This window comes from Channa argus, chromosome 17, assembly GCF_033026475.1.
Source record: "Channa argus isolate prfri chromosome 17, Channa argus male v1.0, whole genome shotgun sequence".
NCBI lineage: Eukaryota > Metazoa > Chordata > Actinopteri > Anabantiformes > Channidae > Channa > Channa argus.
Window position 1 is genome coordinate 19,533,861 of NC_090213.1, and position 15,326 is coordinate 19,549,186.

At 39.6% G+C, this 15,326-nt stretch overlaps 2 protein-coding genes across 2 annotated transcripts; one reads left to right on the forward strand and one right to left on the reverse strand.

Annotated features, from left to right (window-relative positions):
• Positions 1-1,566: 1,566 nt before the first annotated feature.
• Positions 1,567-8,923, forward strand: rmdn3 (regulator of microtubule dynamics 3). The gene is made up of 12 exons (XM_067481856.1): positions 1,567-2,191; positions 3,100-3,289; positions 3,764-3,907; positions 4,674-5,046; positions 5,425-5,527; positions 6,013-6,073; positions 6,181-6,256; positions 6,341-6,418; positions 6,503-6,601; positions 6,774-6,827; positions 7,233-7,313; positions 7,467-8,923. The coding sequence occupies exons 1-12, from the start codon at positions 1,990-1,992 to the stop codon at positions 7,524-7,526; spliced, it is 1,521 nt and encodes a 506-aa protein (XP_067337957.1). The 5' UTR covers positions 1,567-1,989; the 3' UTR covers positions 7,527-8,923.
• An 89-nt stretch (positions 8,924-9,012) lies between these two features.
• rad51 (RAD51 recombinase) lies at positions 9,013-15,304 on the reverse strand. The gene is made up of 10 exons (XM_067481858.1): positions 15,201-15,304; positions 14,615-14,715; positions 14,070-14,207; positions 12,776-12,893; positions 12,506-12,597; positions 11,942-12,036; positions 11,664-11,777; positions 10,412-10,541; positions 10,090-10,211; positions 9,013-9,945 (listed from the first exon to the last, which is right to left on the reverse strand). Exons 2-10 carry the CDS (start codon positions 14,696-14,698, stop codon positions 9,822-9,824), a joined length of 1,017 nt encoding a protein of 338 aa, XP_067337959.1. The 5' UTR covers positions 14,699-14,715; positions 15,201-15,304; the 3' UTR covers positions 9,013-9,821.
• Positions 15,305-15,326: the final 22 nt, after the last annotated feature.

Sequence of the window (15,326 nt, forward strand, 5' to 3'; positions counted from 1 at the left end):
CTGTCTGCACTTTTCTGGATTCAACACTTTTCACTGAAGGCTGCAAGTACTCATTCTTTCACTTCTCTCTAATTCTTTTTTCATAAATCGCCACAGGAAACCATTAAAAATGCAGAATCCAGTACTATGCTGCATTAATTATAGCAAAAACTCTGCTGTAGTTGAAGTAAATATTAACATATATATCAACATGAAGATATATAAATGAATATAATCTATTCATTATATTAGTACTATGATTAGGACAAATTGTAATGAACAAGCAACAAGCAGTTTTATTTCTGAATCCCACTAGTGGCGTAAGCAGCTGGCCTGCTCAGTGCCTGAAGCATTTCTTGGGAAGAGACGAGTCTTGCTGCTATGTTAATAGACTGGTCTGACTGCATTTCTTGTGGGAATATCATTTGCACCCTTTGTTTAGCTCATCTAAGAGTCACTAATCAATTAACTTTAAACTAATTTATGGTATACTCAGTATCAATTTAGGTCATAAACAGTCCAGTAAAGATCAAATAAATTCGTTGTTTTGATTAATATAGAAAGATTCTACTCTGAATATTGTGTTCAGTGAATACACAGTGATTCCTTTGAGTTTGTCAGCTACTTTTCACTTATCTCCAGTGATGGGGCACTGGTGCCAGACAGTTCAGTGGGTTGTTGTGTATTATAGAAACATTAACAGTACCTCTCCCCATTAAGATCCAAAATGAGCATATCTCTACAAAGAAGGTGGAAAAAGTTACATACTGTAGCTTTAATTTGGATTTTAGTTCTTAATTAAGCAGCTTTTGGATTTATCTGCTGAAGCAGTAAGGTCTTTCTGTGCTCACCTTAAAACTCAATGTACCAGTAAAATTTAAGGAAAGGTGTAAAAATGTAAGAAAAAAGAAAATAGCCTTGGAGCACTTTTTGTGCCACTGACTTCATGTGCTGACTTAATGATTAATATTCTTCTTTTCGTTGGACAGATTATTGGCATCTCTCGCTGGCAGTGAAGGAAATGACTAATGTTATGTGTGCTGTGAGTGGCACAAGTGAGAAAGACGCAGGATGAGTGAGGTGGAAGAGAATCACAGAGATTCCCATGCATCCATTATCTGTAACCGTTACTGGAGGATGGAGCCGTCATTGGGTGAGGGACAGGGTACCCAACACAGTTACAGAACTTTCACAGTTGGATTTACTTTTTGGAAGACTCTATCATCATTATTTACCAAATTCACAGATAGCCCTATTGGCAAAGATACATTAATAAATGTATAGCAATTATTGGTACTGTAATTGTATTTATGTTTATAGCTGAGTTGAATATATTAAACATGTATATTAAACATGATTTTGACACAGGGCTACGGACAACAACCTGGGGTATATTAATGAATTTTAAATATTTAGATATTCTAAATAGTAATTCATATTCATATTTAATATATCACAATTTAGGCTTTCGTGTGATTTTTAAGAATATTTGACCTTGTGTAGATTCCGTGTATTTTATTTTCCTACCGGAAATGTTGCATCCCAGTTGTCAAAAGGTTTTACTTTGTAAGGTGAAGCCGGAAGTTAATTTCCCCTGCGCCAGCGTCGTTGACTAACGTGGTGCTGATGAGATGTAACTTAGTTATATATTTTCATAGCATCATTGAGGCCAGGCGACTAACGTTTTCATGTCTCGATATGGTATAAACACCGTAGTTTATCTTTAAATTATATCGTCGCTGTATTTAAATTAGGTACAAAGCGAATTTTTAAACATTGGGGGTTAATCTTATCAAAAACCGTCAGTTTGTTTTTAGCCAGCTAGCGAAAGGCTAACGACGTTGGGCTAACGTGGTAGCAGTAAGCGTGGCCCTCGTCAACCTTATTTTCCACAGTAACGTTAGGATCACTCTATTTACGATAAGAATTTGGACTCATGCCTCTGTTATCCTGAGGGTTACTACAGACAGTCATGTTAAGAAGGCAACTGACGTTTATGCTTAGTGAAAAATGAACTCGTCGCTCGGAAGGAACGGGTTAATCGGGCTAGCTGTCGGAGCTACAGCCGGCTTGGGTTTGATTGCTTTTATAATTTACCGAGAAATAAGTAGGAGAAGAACCCAGAGACTGGTCCTGGAAGCCCGGCCAGCTCCTCGGCTGTTAGACCAGGCGGATGGAGCGACACTGCTACGGGCGGCAATGGATGCACAGGGTACGTTGGCTTTGCTCTGCCTGGGGTACTGACAGTTTTTGCGAGAATGTGTGTGTGTGAAAGAGAGAGAGGTGCTGGTGCTGCATAGATTTAATCAAAAGTTATTTTTCATCGGAATTACGAAATGAAGATCTTAACATGAGTTGATGCAATCCGAGTCTATACAGACTGAGTTAGAGGATATTGGTAGTTTAAAGAAAATGTTAGGTCAGTGTGGTTATTTTGTTTGTTTTGATGCTTGGGCGTTTGTGTTAGCAATATTTTGTGGTTCTGGTCTTCCTGATCAACTTGAGGTAGGTCTCTGCCATAATGCTGATTGCTAAGGGTTTAGGAATCCTTACTGGCAGAAGCTTTCCTTCGGCGTACCTTTCACAACACAGCATCCAGGATGACCTTAACCCCTCACTCCCCGCCTTACCACCATGTTTAAGAGTTTACAATCTCCAGTGCTACAGTTAGAGAACTTAAGATTAGGTGAGAATCTTAGACATGTGAAAGGAATTTGGGGAATAAACCTGCTAATATGATGCAGTTGAGGTGGTTCAGATCTTGCCTTCTGGAGACGTCTTTGCGTAAGGATTTCAGACCCGTCAAATTGAGATAAAAACCGCTAGTACCTTGAGGTCAACAACATTCTTGTTTTGTGTGCATAATAATCACTGTGTTTTAATGGTTTTTCATCAACTTCATTTATCTGTAAAGCACTTTGAATTTCATTAGTCTGTACAAAAGGTGCTATATAAATAAAGTTGATTGAGCTGCTTGTGCTGCTCAAGGATGTATATCAGGTGCACAAATTCTGGGCTTCCTTTAGGGCCTGCTGCCATGGCAGGACACAAAAGACTAGTGAGTCATAGAGCTCTATGCAAGTACATACCAGCATTGCTAACATGTTCTGTCTCCTTCAGAGGAGGAGGCCCAGCAGCAGGCTCTGGCAGCAGTGGAAGCAGTAGTGCAGGGCCTGTCTCCAAACCAGCAGGTGGAGCTCAGGAACCAACTGGACCAGGTGCTGAGCTGCGTGGCCTCTCTGCGCTCTGAGGTAGCAGAGTTGAGGGGTGGCCTGCAGGACATTGCCCTGCAGATCATCCAGGATGTCAAGTAAGTGAAAATGTGGTGAGCTCCACACAGTATCTTCTTGGCTGAAAGTTGTGATACTCTATGAAGGTTGTCAGCTTTCATTCATAAACTGAAACTATACAGAAAAGTAAGGCCCCAAACCTAAAATGAAAGTATGGTTAAAATCTATGTTATTATTAATTATTGATTAGGTTTTTGAGATAGTTGAGATAGTTTTTTACTTGTTGTATTATCATAGTAATATTCCTAGAACAAAATGTTTTTTTTTTGTTTGTATAGCACAAAACTGCATCAAGAAATATAATCTATCACAAGAGAATGTAGCACAAAAACCACACAGTGTCTCTGTTTGTTCCAAATACCAGTAACTATACAGCACATCATTGAGCCCGCAGTCAGTCAGAGATAACACACGCACATTGTTAATGTCTAGATAATTCTTTTCCAATGGTCAGTTTTGCTGATTTCTGTCTGTTCCTCTTCCTCCACATTCAGAAAGGGAGTGGAAGACAGTCAGCGGGTTCGCCGACGCCGTCACGTCGTTCACAGAGAGCGCACTGATTCCACAAGCTCCAACTCTATCTACTTTACTGCCAGTCAGGGCATAGCCAGCACATATGAAGATACCAGCGAAGGAGGGTATTTTATGAGTTTATGTTCCCTTCTTTTTGTTCTGGTGTGCTCTTCAGTCTACATCATGTTTTGTACCAATTATAGAATTTGTATGACTATTTTTGTTAGGACTACTTGTCTGCATAGTTCTTTTTTTTTTTTAGCATCGTACGATTTTTTTTTTTTTAATCTGAGTCCAATAGTGCTTTGACATGTTTTAGGACATTTATAATTGGTTTCTAAAGCTTTACCCATGAATTAGTGTAAGACAATTAGAGCTGGTTAAACAGTGCTACGTGTGGCTGACACTAAGTCCTCTTTCACTCAGTCCGTCAGGGCATTTGGTCTCAGGCGACAGGGAGACGAGAGAAATATAATCCAGAGAGTCTGATTGAAGTCAGGAGTTTGAAAGCTTATCGGATGCCAATTCCTGTTATTAAATTTAAATTGTCACACACGTACACAAGAGTTTGGGCTCTGCTTTCTTCACTGTGCACTGATCCTCAAAGTAAGTTAGAAACCATGATTTCAGTACACTGTATTGTAACTTTCCATGTGTGGTTCCTTGAACATTTTTTTAATCTTTATTTGATCATGGTTGTTTCACTGAGAGGCAGCCTCTCTCCTACAGGAACACATTCACACAGGTACAAATGTTTGCACCTGGAAGCTTCCCTGCTGATCACTGAGCAGCTCAACTTAGCAAGCACTGCATTTTCGCTCATACCGCCCAATTTAATAATACTGAATTTCAACTAAATTAATGAGAGTTGGTCCGTCCTATATGTCCCAGGTACTCCACAGCCTATGCTGAGTCAGACTACACAGACAGGGACACAGACAGAGAGGAGGGTGAGCAGGAGCCTGAACAGAAGTCTGAAGAAGACGAAGATGAAGATGACGAAGACAGGAGCTGTGCCACAGTGCTCACCCTTCGCCAAGAAGATTCTCAAGAAGAGGAGGTGGAGGAAGACAGGGGGCTGGAGGAAGAGGAGGATGAGGAGGATGAGGAAGATGAGGAAGATGACAAAAGGAGGATGCAGGAAATGAACGAGGTTCCCAGCGGGGAGCTGGCGCTTCTTCTGGCTCAAAGTGACATCCTCCACACAGGAGATGCCAGCTTAAAGGCAGAGGGCTTTCGACTGCTGCTGGACAACAGAGAAGAGGTAAGTAACAGAGTAACAGTCAGGTGGTAGAAATATAGGTCTAGACCTGTTAACAATAATTACAGTTGAGTGCAAAGGTTTGCACTTCTGATGACGAGGGAACATTTGTACTAGCTGAAAGTGCATCATTATTATTTTAGCTTGCATCTATTAGTTTGCATTTACTTACATTGAAATGGAATGTAAGGGGATGCATTTTTAAAATATATTTATCAATATAATTAAAATATACCGTCAAAATGCCAATCACTTTCACCTTAGGCTTGATGACGTGTAGGGTGTTCACCAACAATGAGGGGAGAAGTAATATGATTACAGTAATGTGCAAAAATACCTTTAAACACTGATGATGTTTATTTCGTTATTCTGCATTCACAGTATGGAGAGAGCGGGGAGTTTCTATGGCGACTGGCTCGGGCCTACAGTGATATGTACAGGTCCACTGAGTACAAACAAGAGAAGAAGATGTATGCACAACAAGGTTATTACTAATAATCAGATTTAGCCTGTAATATTAAATACATTGTTGTATCACTATACAACATATATATTGGACTATATTTGGCTTTTGACATTTAGTTTTTTTATTCTTAACTCCGTGTGTCCCTCAACTTTTGCTGTTTCTAACCTAACAGGAAGCTGAGTTTAGGGGCACTACACTCAGTTTAGGGGCTTTGTGCGAGGCCCTCACGTGGTTCAGGGACAGCACTGAGTTAGATCACGTTTCTTCTCTACACAAAATAATATCCTTAATCGCAAATATTTCTGGGACAAAATTTCATCCAACAGAAGTAGTTAATTGTGACAAGCCAAAGTCAAGAGTTTTAAATCAAAATAAATATTTTAGGTAAAATGTCAAAGCACTCAATACATACATCTTTCTTTTAACAAGGCCAAATTTGGAAGTGCTAAACTAGAGCACACAAGTGATGTTGTAGAGACAAATACTGAATTTTGGTGTTGCAGGTCTAGAGGAGGCTGAGCTGGCCCTGACGAAAAACTGTCTGAATGCTGAGTGTCACAAATGGTAAGATGAACATCACTGAACACTGACCTAACATGCAGGGTTTCAACTACCAACTGGGAGCATGTAGTTAGAGTTGGATGTCAAAGTTTTTCTCTACTTGGCTTCAGGTTTGCTGTTCTCACTGGACTGAACTCCCAGCATGAGAGCATGCATGGCAAACTGAAGACCAGCCACATATTAAAGGTAACACAGACCCACTTGGTGTTTGTCAAACGTAGTGTAGCTATATTCTGTTTACTTCTCAGCTGATTCCTTCTTTCCAACCAGGAGCATCTGGATCGAGCAATCGCCCTCAGAGATGATGACCCCACGTGTTTCTTCCTGCTCGGTAAATGGTGCTATGAGGTGAGAAAAAGGGTGTGTGTGTAGTGTTTTTGTCATCTTAACATCCAAATGCAAGAACTGAACTAAAGGCGACCACATCTGCAGGTGTCCACTCTAGATTGGCTGGAAAAGAAGGCGGCCGCTGCCCTCTACCAAACTCCCCCCTCCTCCACACTGCATGACGCCCTTGAATACTTCCTCAAGGTAGTACTTCCTCAGATTACCTTGGAACATAAGAACAGCAAATAATCTGACCGTGTATAGTAATGATCTTCTCCTGCATCCAGTCATCACAGTTCATTTTCTAAATTGATTTGTTCAAGGAAACAGAATGTTTCTGTTTAAAGTTTGTCCTGTGTGTTGTATGAACTTCCAGGCCGAAGAACTCAGTCCAGGTTTCTCTAAGACAGTGAGACTTTACATTGCCAAGGTAAAACATCACATCCACCTATCCTATCATTAAACACATGACTTGAATGATGGTTGTGAAATCATTGGGTCAACAGTGTTTGTAATGTTTTTTTTCAGGAGTTCTGAACACACCCTATTCATAAATTGACCTAAAAGTCCTAGTACAACTGTATCCATGGTTACTGTGCAGATACCTCAGATTCATGTTTTAGATCTGTCACTCAACAAATACAGGCTAAAAAACAGCTGAGATAAAGCCCACACATAAATCAATTTTTTTTAAAGATTCCAACCCATAAACCACAGAATAATGTTCAAGGCCTAATTTATCAGTGTGTATTTTCTAGCTATTCTGTCACTGTCACTCGTTCAGCGTGATGTGATTGTGAGGACTGTGATATTGATCATCACCTTTTGCTTGTAGTGTCACAAGGACCTGGGAAATGTGTCTGAGGCCACAAACTGGACTGAGTTGGCTCTGAAGACCCCCACTAGCACTAATGACGTAAGATTTCACCTCCTGCCACACCTACATGAGACTTAACGGAAACATACTGAAATATTCTGTTTACAGCAGTCAATGGAAACCCTTGATTAAGAACATTTTTGAATAGCGCACGAGCATGTAACATTTTTTTTTTATCTTTTGATTTTTAAGGATGATGAAACAGCCAGACTGGAGGCTCAGCTTCAGCTATCAACTGATCAAAAAATCTAAACTACTTGCTTCTGCTGAGACCCAGCAAATGGAGCCACTCATTCCATGGCACTGATTGGCTGATTGGGCTGCTACTCAATCAGTTCAGTGTTCTAAAGCTGGGCACTAAATGTTGGTTTCCACTGCAGGAATTGAAAAGTCTCTTGCGAGGCTTTCGAAGTAATGCTGTGATTGTAAGAGCAAAAGGTGTTCAGCTAATTATGGTAACTCAACCAGCTAGATTAACCTGACTACAACCTGACTTTTAACCATTTACCTCCCCCTACGTTTGAGCTGCATGTCGTGTCCTTTGAATGTCCAACTCTTCTTTACCTTTCTTAGCGGGAATTTGTGTCACTGTGAAATGATGGCAATTATTTGCTGCTAAGTTCATTGTGGTTTTGAGTAATATGTAGTGTGTCATATATTTGTTTTGATTTTCTTTTTTACTTAATCAGTTGTCACATTTATTCTTAGCACTATTGTCTTAAAGGCATAATTAAAGAATAAGTTCACCCTAATGTGTAAAAAAACAACATACCATTAGCGATGTGCAGCTTTTTTTTGTTGTTTGTCCACAGACGAAACTTAGGGACAGATTGACTGATAAATGTTTTGCGTTGGAAAATACCATCTGATAAATGTTATTTTAAATAGTTACATTTGATGACCAATGATTTGATTTCAACATACCTTTAACCACTGGGTTCTAAACTTTCTACTGAAGTGACTCAAACCTGATGAGGACGTCACATCTCTCAGCACACTGCAGAGGTTTCGACCGTTCAAGTAAATGTGATCTGGAACCAAGGCTGTGTTCAGGGATGTTTTAAGACCTTTTAAAGCAAAGAGTTTGGGAATCATTACAACAAATGTGTATAAGAAGCTTTTCTAAGAGATTTATTGCTCTTTGTGGTGTATTTGTAGTGTACATTGTTCTGTTATCAGATGTTTATTTGGAGATGGATGAACATCTTGTGTTTGAGTAACATCTTGTTACTCAAACACATGTAGTGATAACGACTAGTATTTGGATCGGAATTTGTCTAGAAATAAATAATTTATTTTTCCTTTTAAATAAGCTACAACAACCAACCCCCACCCCATCTTTGGTTGTGACTGAACTTATATTTACTTACTTATATTTCAGTTATTTGCTGCCTTTGCATTGAGTGTTTTTTTCATTCCTATTATTTACTGAAGTGAAGCTGCAGTGTTTTAATTTTGAGTTGGTGATCCAACATAATTTTGATGGCATTTTTCTGTTCTTATATTGAAGTCACTGCTGTGGGATGACAGTGGATAAATAATATACCAGTCAAAATATTACCAGTGTTCTGACTCCACAATAAAGGTAACACAATGTAATGTACATGACACATGAATTACACTTAATAAAATTATTTTTATCTGTCTAACCAATTTGTATCATCCTTAGTAATATGCACATGTGTGAACAACAGCATATAACAAATCCTTTCATGATGATATTTATAAACAACCCAAGTAAATTTAATAATAGGAGAAATTTAATTTAGCTATGAAGCCTATATACATGAGGTTCTGGTAAAGACCAACAAGAAAAGGGACCAAACGGTTGAAATGAAAACACAAGTTTGAGAAATTATAGTACAACTTTGCAGGAATGTGCTCATTCCAAAATGAGTTTCAGCTGCATCCACAGAAAGACACCACACAACAGAAAGCAAATAAGAGTTTAACACAAATGAGCTCACAAACTATAAAGTACTTTTAACATATTTGACCACTCTATTGATGAAAATACAGAAGTGCACTGCATTCAACAAAGGAACAAAAAGTTCTTCCTCTAATTATGACTTTGTAGCCTATTATTATTAGATCTTAAAGTTTAAATAAGATTTAATAACTAGGTGATAAAAAGCCAATATTAGGAGCAGGCTTTTTGGTAAACACTAAAGTTTCACTATAGTCTCATTACAAAATTTTCTTTCCTGGCAGTTACTGAGATAATCTTGCAACTGTTAAGTAGCATTTTATACATGAATAGGACATCTTGTTATGAGATGTTACAATAGCAGGAAAATCACTCTGATGAGTGCAGTGGTCTTCAGTATGAAAGCGGTAAAGATAACATCTTGCTTCGCGAGGCCAGATCTGCACCCTGGACCAAGTTTATGCCCCATTAACCTCTGAAACGTTCATCAACTTCCCCTGTGGGATCATTTTGATTACCCATCAGTCTGAGGCTGTGTGTAAATGTCGCACAGTCAACTGTCCAAGATGCAAGTCAACATACGGGTCTGCTGCTTCCTGCCTATCCGCCCCTCAATCCATTCAGTCCTTAGCATCACCCACTCCATCAGCGTTAATGGCAAACATGGCTTCAGCCTCTGGCAGGCAGGGCGAGTCGTAGATTTTACAGATCCTCGTCTCTCCTCGACCTTTCCTCAGGTACAGACTGAGGACAGGACCAGTTTAAAAGTCATGTTAAGGCCTTTACTCATTATAAGCAATGCCAAAAATCTGGTGAAGTGAAGGCTACACAAAAATTGATCCTCAGCATGGTGTCAAGGTGAAAAGGAACACACATTGCATCACTCACCGTGTGGTGGAGGCGTGAGCCAGAATGTTGCCACCAATTGGTTTCTTGGGGTCTGCTGAGAACATGGCTGCCCCGTCCACCTGGGCTACCACCTGGTTAGTTATTACTACGGCAACACCAAACTGTGGTGACACAGGTCAGACAAAAATATTCAATTTAGGACACCTCAGTTCTTACATGTGTAACATGCAACATGAGCCTCGAGTCTGACTAAACCACGAACATCTAAATGGGATTTATGACAAGAAAACATCAGGTTTTGGACAGATGACATTCCTGGACAAGCAGGACAGTTTAGCCTGCACGTAGCCTGAGGGCCTACCTCATCCGCCAGTCTGAGCAGCATGCGCAGGAAGCGACCGAGGTGTCCTTGTCTGGCTGACAGCTCTCCTCTGCCCGAGTAGTCTGTTCTGTAGAGAGCAGTGGCACTGTCCACGATCAGCAAAGCATACCTGACAGACGGGGACACAGCGGGTGCCGAGACAGAAGCACATTGTAAAGTACACATAAGCTACTAATGACAGCAGTGACATTTCAGACAAGCATCTGATGTATGATAGAAAACACGTTAAAACATACGTTAAAATGCGGCAGGCTCTTCCCGTTCGTCTGGGAAATAATTCATTACAACTATCAAAATGGTTGCACAAACCCCTAGAGAATCTCAGTCTGGATTTTTTATTTAAAAGAAAAAAGTTGGTATAGCACACATTTGTTACCTTAACCCCAAAATTGGAACAAATGATCTGAATGACATGTTAACTTCCCATGGATATGACCTAATAATTTTATATTTTATTGCAATTTACAATTAAACACTCTTTCCCTGATTTTGCTGACTTTTTTAGGAAAAAAATAGTTTTACGGCAGCTTGTTTTAATACAAATAAACTGCATGATTTCATATAGAAGAAATATTTACAGGTCCATAAGTGTCATGTAAACAGGAAACCGGGTTTCTGAAATCAGGGTAGAGGATTAGGGAAAGCTTGTTTCCCCTGGTAGATTTCTGTCATAGAACGCTGAATTTTTTTTGCCATGTATACGTGTAACCAGGTTTCTAATCGGTTTTCTCTAATCTTCTTTTCTCCTTCTATTGACAGCCAAATAGAAGATTTGGCTGTCAATGAGTTTGTGTTCTATCACACCACTACAAAACAGTTACCTCTACCTTTATGCAGAGCATCATGAAAATGCCTTGCACGGTCATTAGCTTTAAATTTAGCAGACATTGAATATCCCCAGAAGTACAAGGAGTCTTCTGGATATTAGCAGTGACTGCCTGCTGCCCAGAAATAACGGGACTCTTATTGTGGTAGGAGGACCCGTTATTTGTCTTTGTGCACAGGTTTTATTTCTAGAAAAATAAATAGGTAAAAACTCATATTGCGTTTGCCTTTCATTCATTTTTGCTACCAGTGTAACAAACTGCCTGTGTTTGCTAGAGGCTTTGTGAGTGGTTGACATGTACTGTCTATGTTCATGTGCAGTGTAATGCTTTGCAATATTTGATATATGGCTGTACCCAACAAGTTCTTGTTAAATACAAGTTAATACAATTTAGTTCTGACTAACCTGGACTCAGCCATCATGGCTGAGGCTTGATACAGCAGCTGCGTCTGGTGGTCTGTGTTGAAAGCTCGGGCATAGGCCACATTGTCCAGAACATCACTGCCAACCAGCCCATACCTGATGGCACAGAAATACCATCAAACAAGTTATTGTATTATTTTAAACTCCAGAAGATCTAACTGTTTTACTCCCTGAGGAGGGCAAAACACTTTCAGTATAAACATGTTTGGGTCTTCATAATGGTCGCCCATCCTTAAAGAGGCGATGAGCTGTTGACTCACCTTTCAGCTACAGCGAGGAGCCTCTCTGGTCTGAAGGTTCCCTCTGTGTCGATGTACATGGCTTTACCTTCTCCACCACCCTGGTCAATAGGCAACTGTGGAAACAGTTTAGAGTTTTTAAGTACTTTAAATTTGACAATAAGAACTATACAGTTTTTTTAAAATCACATGTAGAGATTAAAAGTTTTCAATTCTATAAATATTTTTGTGTGTTTTCCTGGACTCACATCACTGGATGGGGTGAGCAAATTGGCTATGATATGCTACATGATTTTAATATTGATATCATTAATTGTCTATATACAATGATAATGAATAAAACTGAGCGTGTTCAGTTCACAATCTTACAGACCCGAAATGGTTTGTTATAAAAAATAATCTAATATACTGAGACTCATGGGCTAATGTTTAGCAGGATGTTTGTGACCCAGATGGGGAAAAAATAAATCTATCAAACATTGCTCTTCACTTTATTATCTTTATGATGGGAATTAGATAGAAAGACGCTGTAGTTATCACCCAGCCCTACTACCAAAGCTTTCTCGGTAGTTAGTTCATAGGCACCTGACAGGTGACAGCTAGTGTGTGGCACAGCTGGGTCTTCCCTGTCCGAAACTCGCCAAACATTTCTGTGATGGAGCCTGTCTCAATCCCACCTGCAGGACAAACACAATATCAAATCAAATGAGCACAATTTTGCTTCCACCTCCAAGTCCAGTGTTCACCCAACGCAACCTTGGTAAAATGTATTTATCGCAAGAGCTTCCTTACACCCAGGTTAGTTTCATCTGTGCCAAACTGACAGAGCAAGGTGAATGTCATAGCCGTACAGACCTTGTAGTAGTTTGTCAAGCTCCTTGGACCCTGTAGAGATCTGGATGATCTCTGCTCTCCTCTGGTGGAACTCAGTAGCAGTGGTGAAGCCCATAGGCACTAGTTTGGCTGCTTCCGCCTGCCAAACAAGAAATGATTAAATTTAGCAAATAAGCAGATGAATAAAAATTCCATCTGAGAAGAAACTATAAAGGAATAGTTATTTAATAATCTTTCTAGCTGGTCTTAATAGAATTACCTTATTAGAAGTTTTCCTACTTGCCATAGTGTCAGCAAATGTTTCTACTCAGAAAGTGACTACACTGTACAAAAAGAGGGCAACTGTTTACAGCCCCCCCCCCCCCCCCCCCCTAAAAAAATGTGCGCTTGAGATAAACACAGAAATCAGTCACTACACTAAGCTACAAAAACTATGAATCTAACAAAGAGACAACATCATATTAGAAAAAAAATTAGTCTTTGAATGTTACAAGAATTTCATATTGAATTACAAAGCAAATATGAATGAACCAGAGTACAAGGATATTAAAGGTAGAATAGGAGAAATCCCCAAAACACAAAGACATAAGCAATAGCTTAATCTCTCTTTGCTCACTTAGCTAACAAACACTAATATTTGTTTCTACAAAGCTGAGGGTGAAACAACAGAGACCCTCTACTTCTCTCCACTTACCCCTTGTCAGCTATAGTCATTTCATGATGTTATAGCATTCTGACTTTTTTCTTAACAGCCTCATCCTCTAAGAAACAGTCTCTACTGTACATGTAATAGTCCGGCAACATTTTGATCACTATTATCTGCACCCTGCTCCTTTTAGGATCTCTCAGGGGAATCTGTGGAACATTTTCCCCCATTGCCTGTTTCTTTAGAAAAGTGTAAATAAACACCAGCTCCATCAATCCATGCTGGCAGGAATAAACCCACATTATCTAGATGTGAAATGAAATAAACGCTTGATCATTTCACACATGCACAAATACAATCAAAACAAAGACTTGGAGAATATCTGATCAAATAATTTGTCTTTTCCATATGCATGATACATAGCACTCAGGTTTCTATTAAGACCAGCTTAAAAAGGTCCTGAAATATTTAATACAAACTATCATAACTGGGCCAATAGAACTGCATGGCCAGGTACAATAAAGAAGAAAATAAATAAACTTGTTTTAACAAGCAGTACTTTAAAAGAGAGCTGAATACTGTACCCTGTTACTAATTTCATCATTAACAATAAAAATAAAAAAAAGACAGCAGAAGAATAAAATGCTTTATCATTCCGCTGATTCTTACTAGAATTTTCTCAGCCTTGGCCTCACTGATGCCCTTGATGTTAAGCAGCTCCTTCTTGGGTGCATAGGCAACTGCCTCAATGGTGTGGAATCCTGCATCCTCCAGCTTCTTGATGTCACTGCCACTGACTCCACATTGCTGCAATGGTAGACATTGCAATGACAGTCCCATTTAAACATACTAGGAAAATGTCAGACCAGGCTTTGTGAAGGGTTTAAGGAAAAGTATGCAATTTAATACCAGTTTTGCTATCATACTGTTTAAAGTGTGGTGCAAATCTACTCGGGACAATATGGCTTACGTGTAGCCAAATCAGATGAAACTGCTATCAAGTCAAATTAAGAGTTTTAACACCATTTTCTTTACACTGCAGGAAGGGCAGCCTGCTTTTTTACTTCAACTCTAAACCTGTAGAAGATCCACAACCAGCTTCAAAGAGTTGTGTTAGGACTGAGCATAATCCGACCAATTTACAGTAACATTAAACTGGCTGCATATGTGATAGTGGAAGGACAGATTGAGGAAAGAGCACTCGGGATACATACTTCCAGTCTGCACAGAGGCTGTGGTCCATAGTTTTCTTCCTCCTCTACCTCTGCCTCCACCCTGGCCTCGCTTCTCATAGCCATGGTCTGAATCTGAAAACCTGAAAGAGAGGAGCAGAGAAGGCTTAAAGTGTTTAATGATAATGTTGCAGGTGAGTCATATGATAACGATACATGTCTTTGGGACCATTAGTGCCAAACTTTGCCGATGACTGGTTAACACATGAAGGAAACATCTTTCGGAAGTCTGACCTCACTGTTGACCCCTCCTATGTGGCTACTAACTTAGGTGACGTTAACTTTTATGCTTTATGGTACGTAGCGTACCAATAAAATACGAACAAAGCATAAGTAGCTTCAGCATCTGAGCAGTTAGTTGCAGTTACTAAAGCAGTTAGTAAGTTAGCTCTAAGTTCGCCGGTTACGTTGCAACCGTGGAGCTAGCGTTAACGCTAGCGTTACTTTTCCGCCAGCTGGCAACAATAGTCGATCGAAGACAGCCACGTGACAAGTTCAACACTTGTTAATATCTAAGACTTGTCTTTTACTTGTAATCTTATTGAATAAAAACACAGGTTTGACCTACCTGCTAACTACCTCCTTGTTTTCTTTAAACTCTGCTCTCTCATAACCAAAGCTCCCGCGCGCAAAGTACTAATAATACGTAACGACGTCATACGTTATGACCCCGCCTCCTCCGCCTCGATTCCCA

What these genes read in the sequence shown, in the direction of transcription:
- rmdn3 (XM_067481856.1), top strand. Translation starts at nt 1,990, where the DNA reads ATGAACTCGTCGCTCGGAAGGAACGGGTTAATCGGGCTAGCTGTCGGA. An exon ending in GAAGATGTATGCACAACAAG is followed by an intron (nt 5,528 to 6,012) that starts GTTATTACTAAT and finishes TTGGTGTTGCAG; the next exon opens with GTCTAGAGGAGGCTGAGCTG. An exon ending in AATGCTGAGTGTCACAAATG is followed by an intron (nt 6,074 to 6,180) that starts GTAAGATGAACA and finishes ACTTGGCTTCAG; the next exon opens with GTTTGCTGTTCTCACTGGAC.
- rad51 (XM_067481858.1), bottom strand. Translation starts at nt 14,698, where the DNA reads ATGGCTATGAGAAGCGAGGCCAGGGTGGAGGCAGAGGTAGAGGAGGAA. An exon ending in CACTAGCTGTCACCTGTCAG is followed by an intron (nt 12,037 to 12,505) that starts GTGCCTATGAAC and finishes CTGTTTCCACAG; the next exon opens with TTGCCTATTGACCAGGGTGG. An exon ending in GCTCACGCCTCCACCACACG is followed by an intron (nt 9,946 to 10,089) that starts GTGAGTGATGCA and finishes TCCTGTCCTCAG; the next exon opens with TCTGTACCTGAGGAAAGGTC.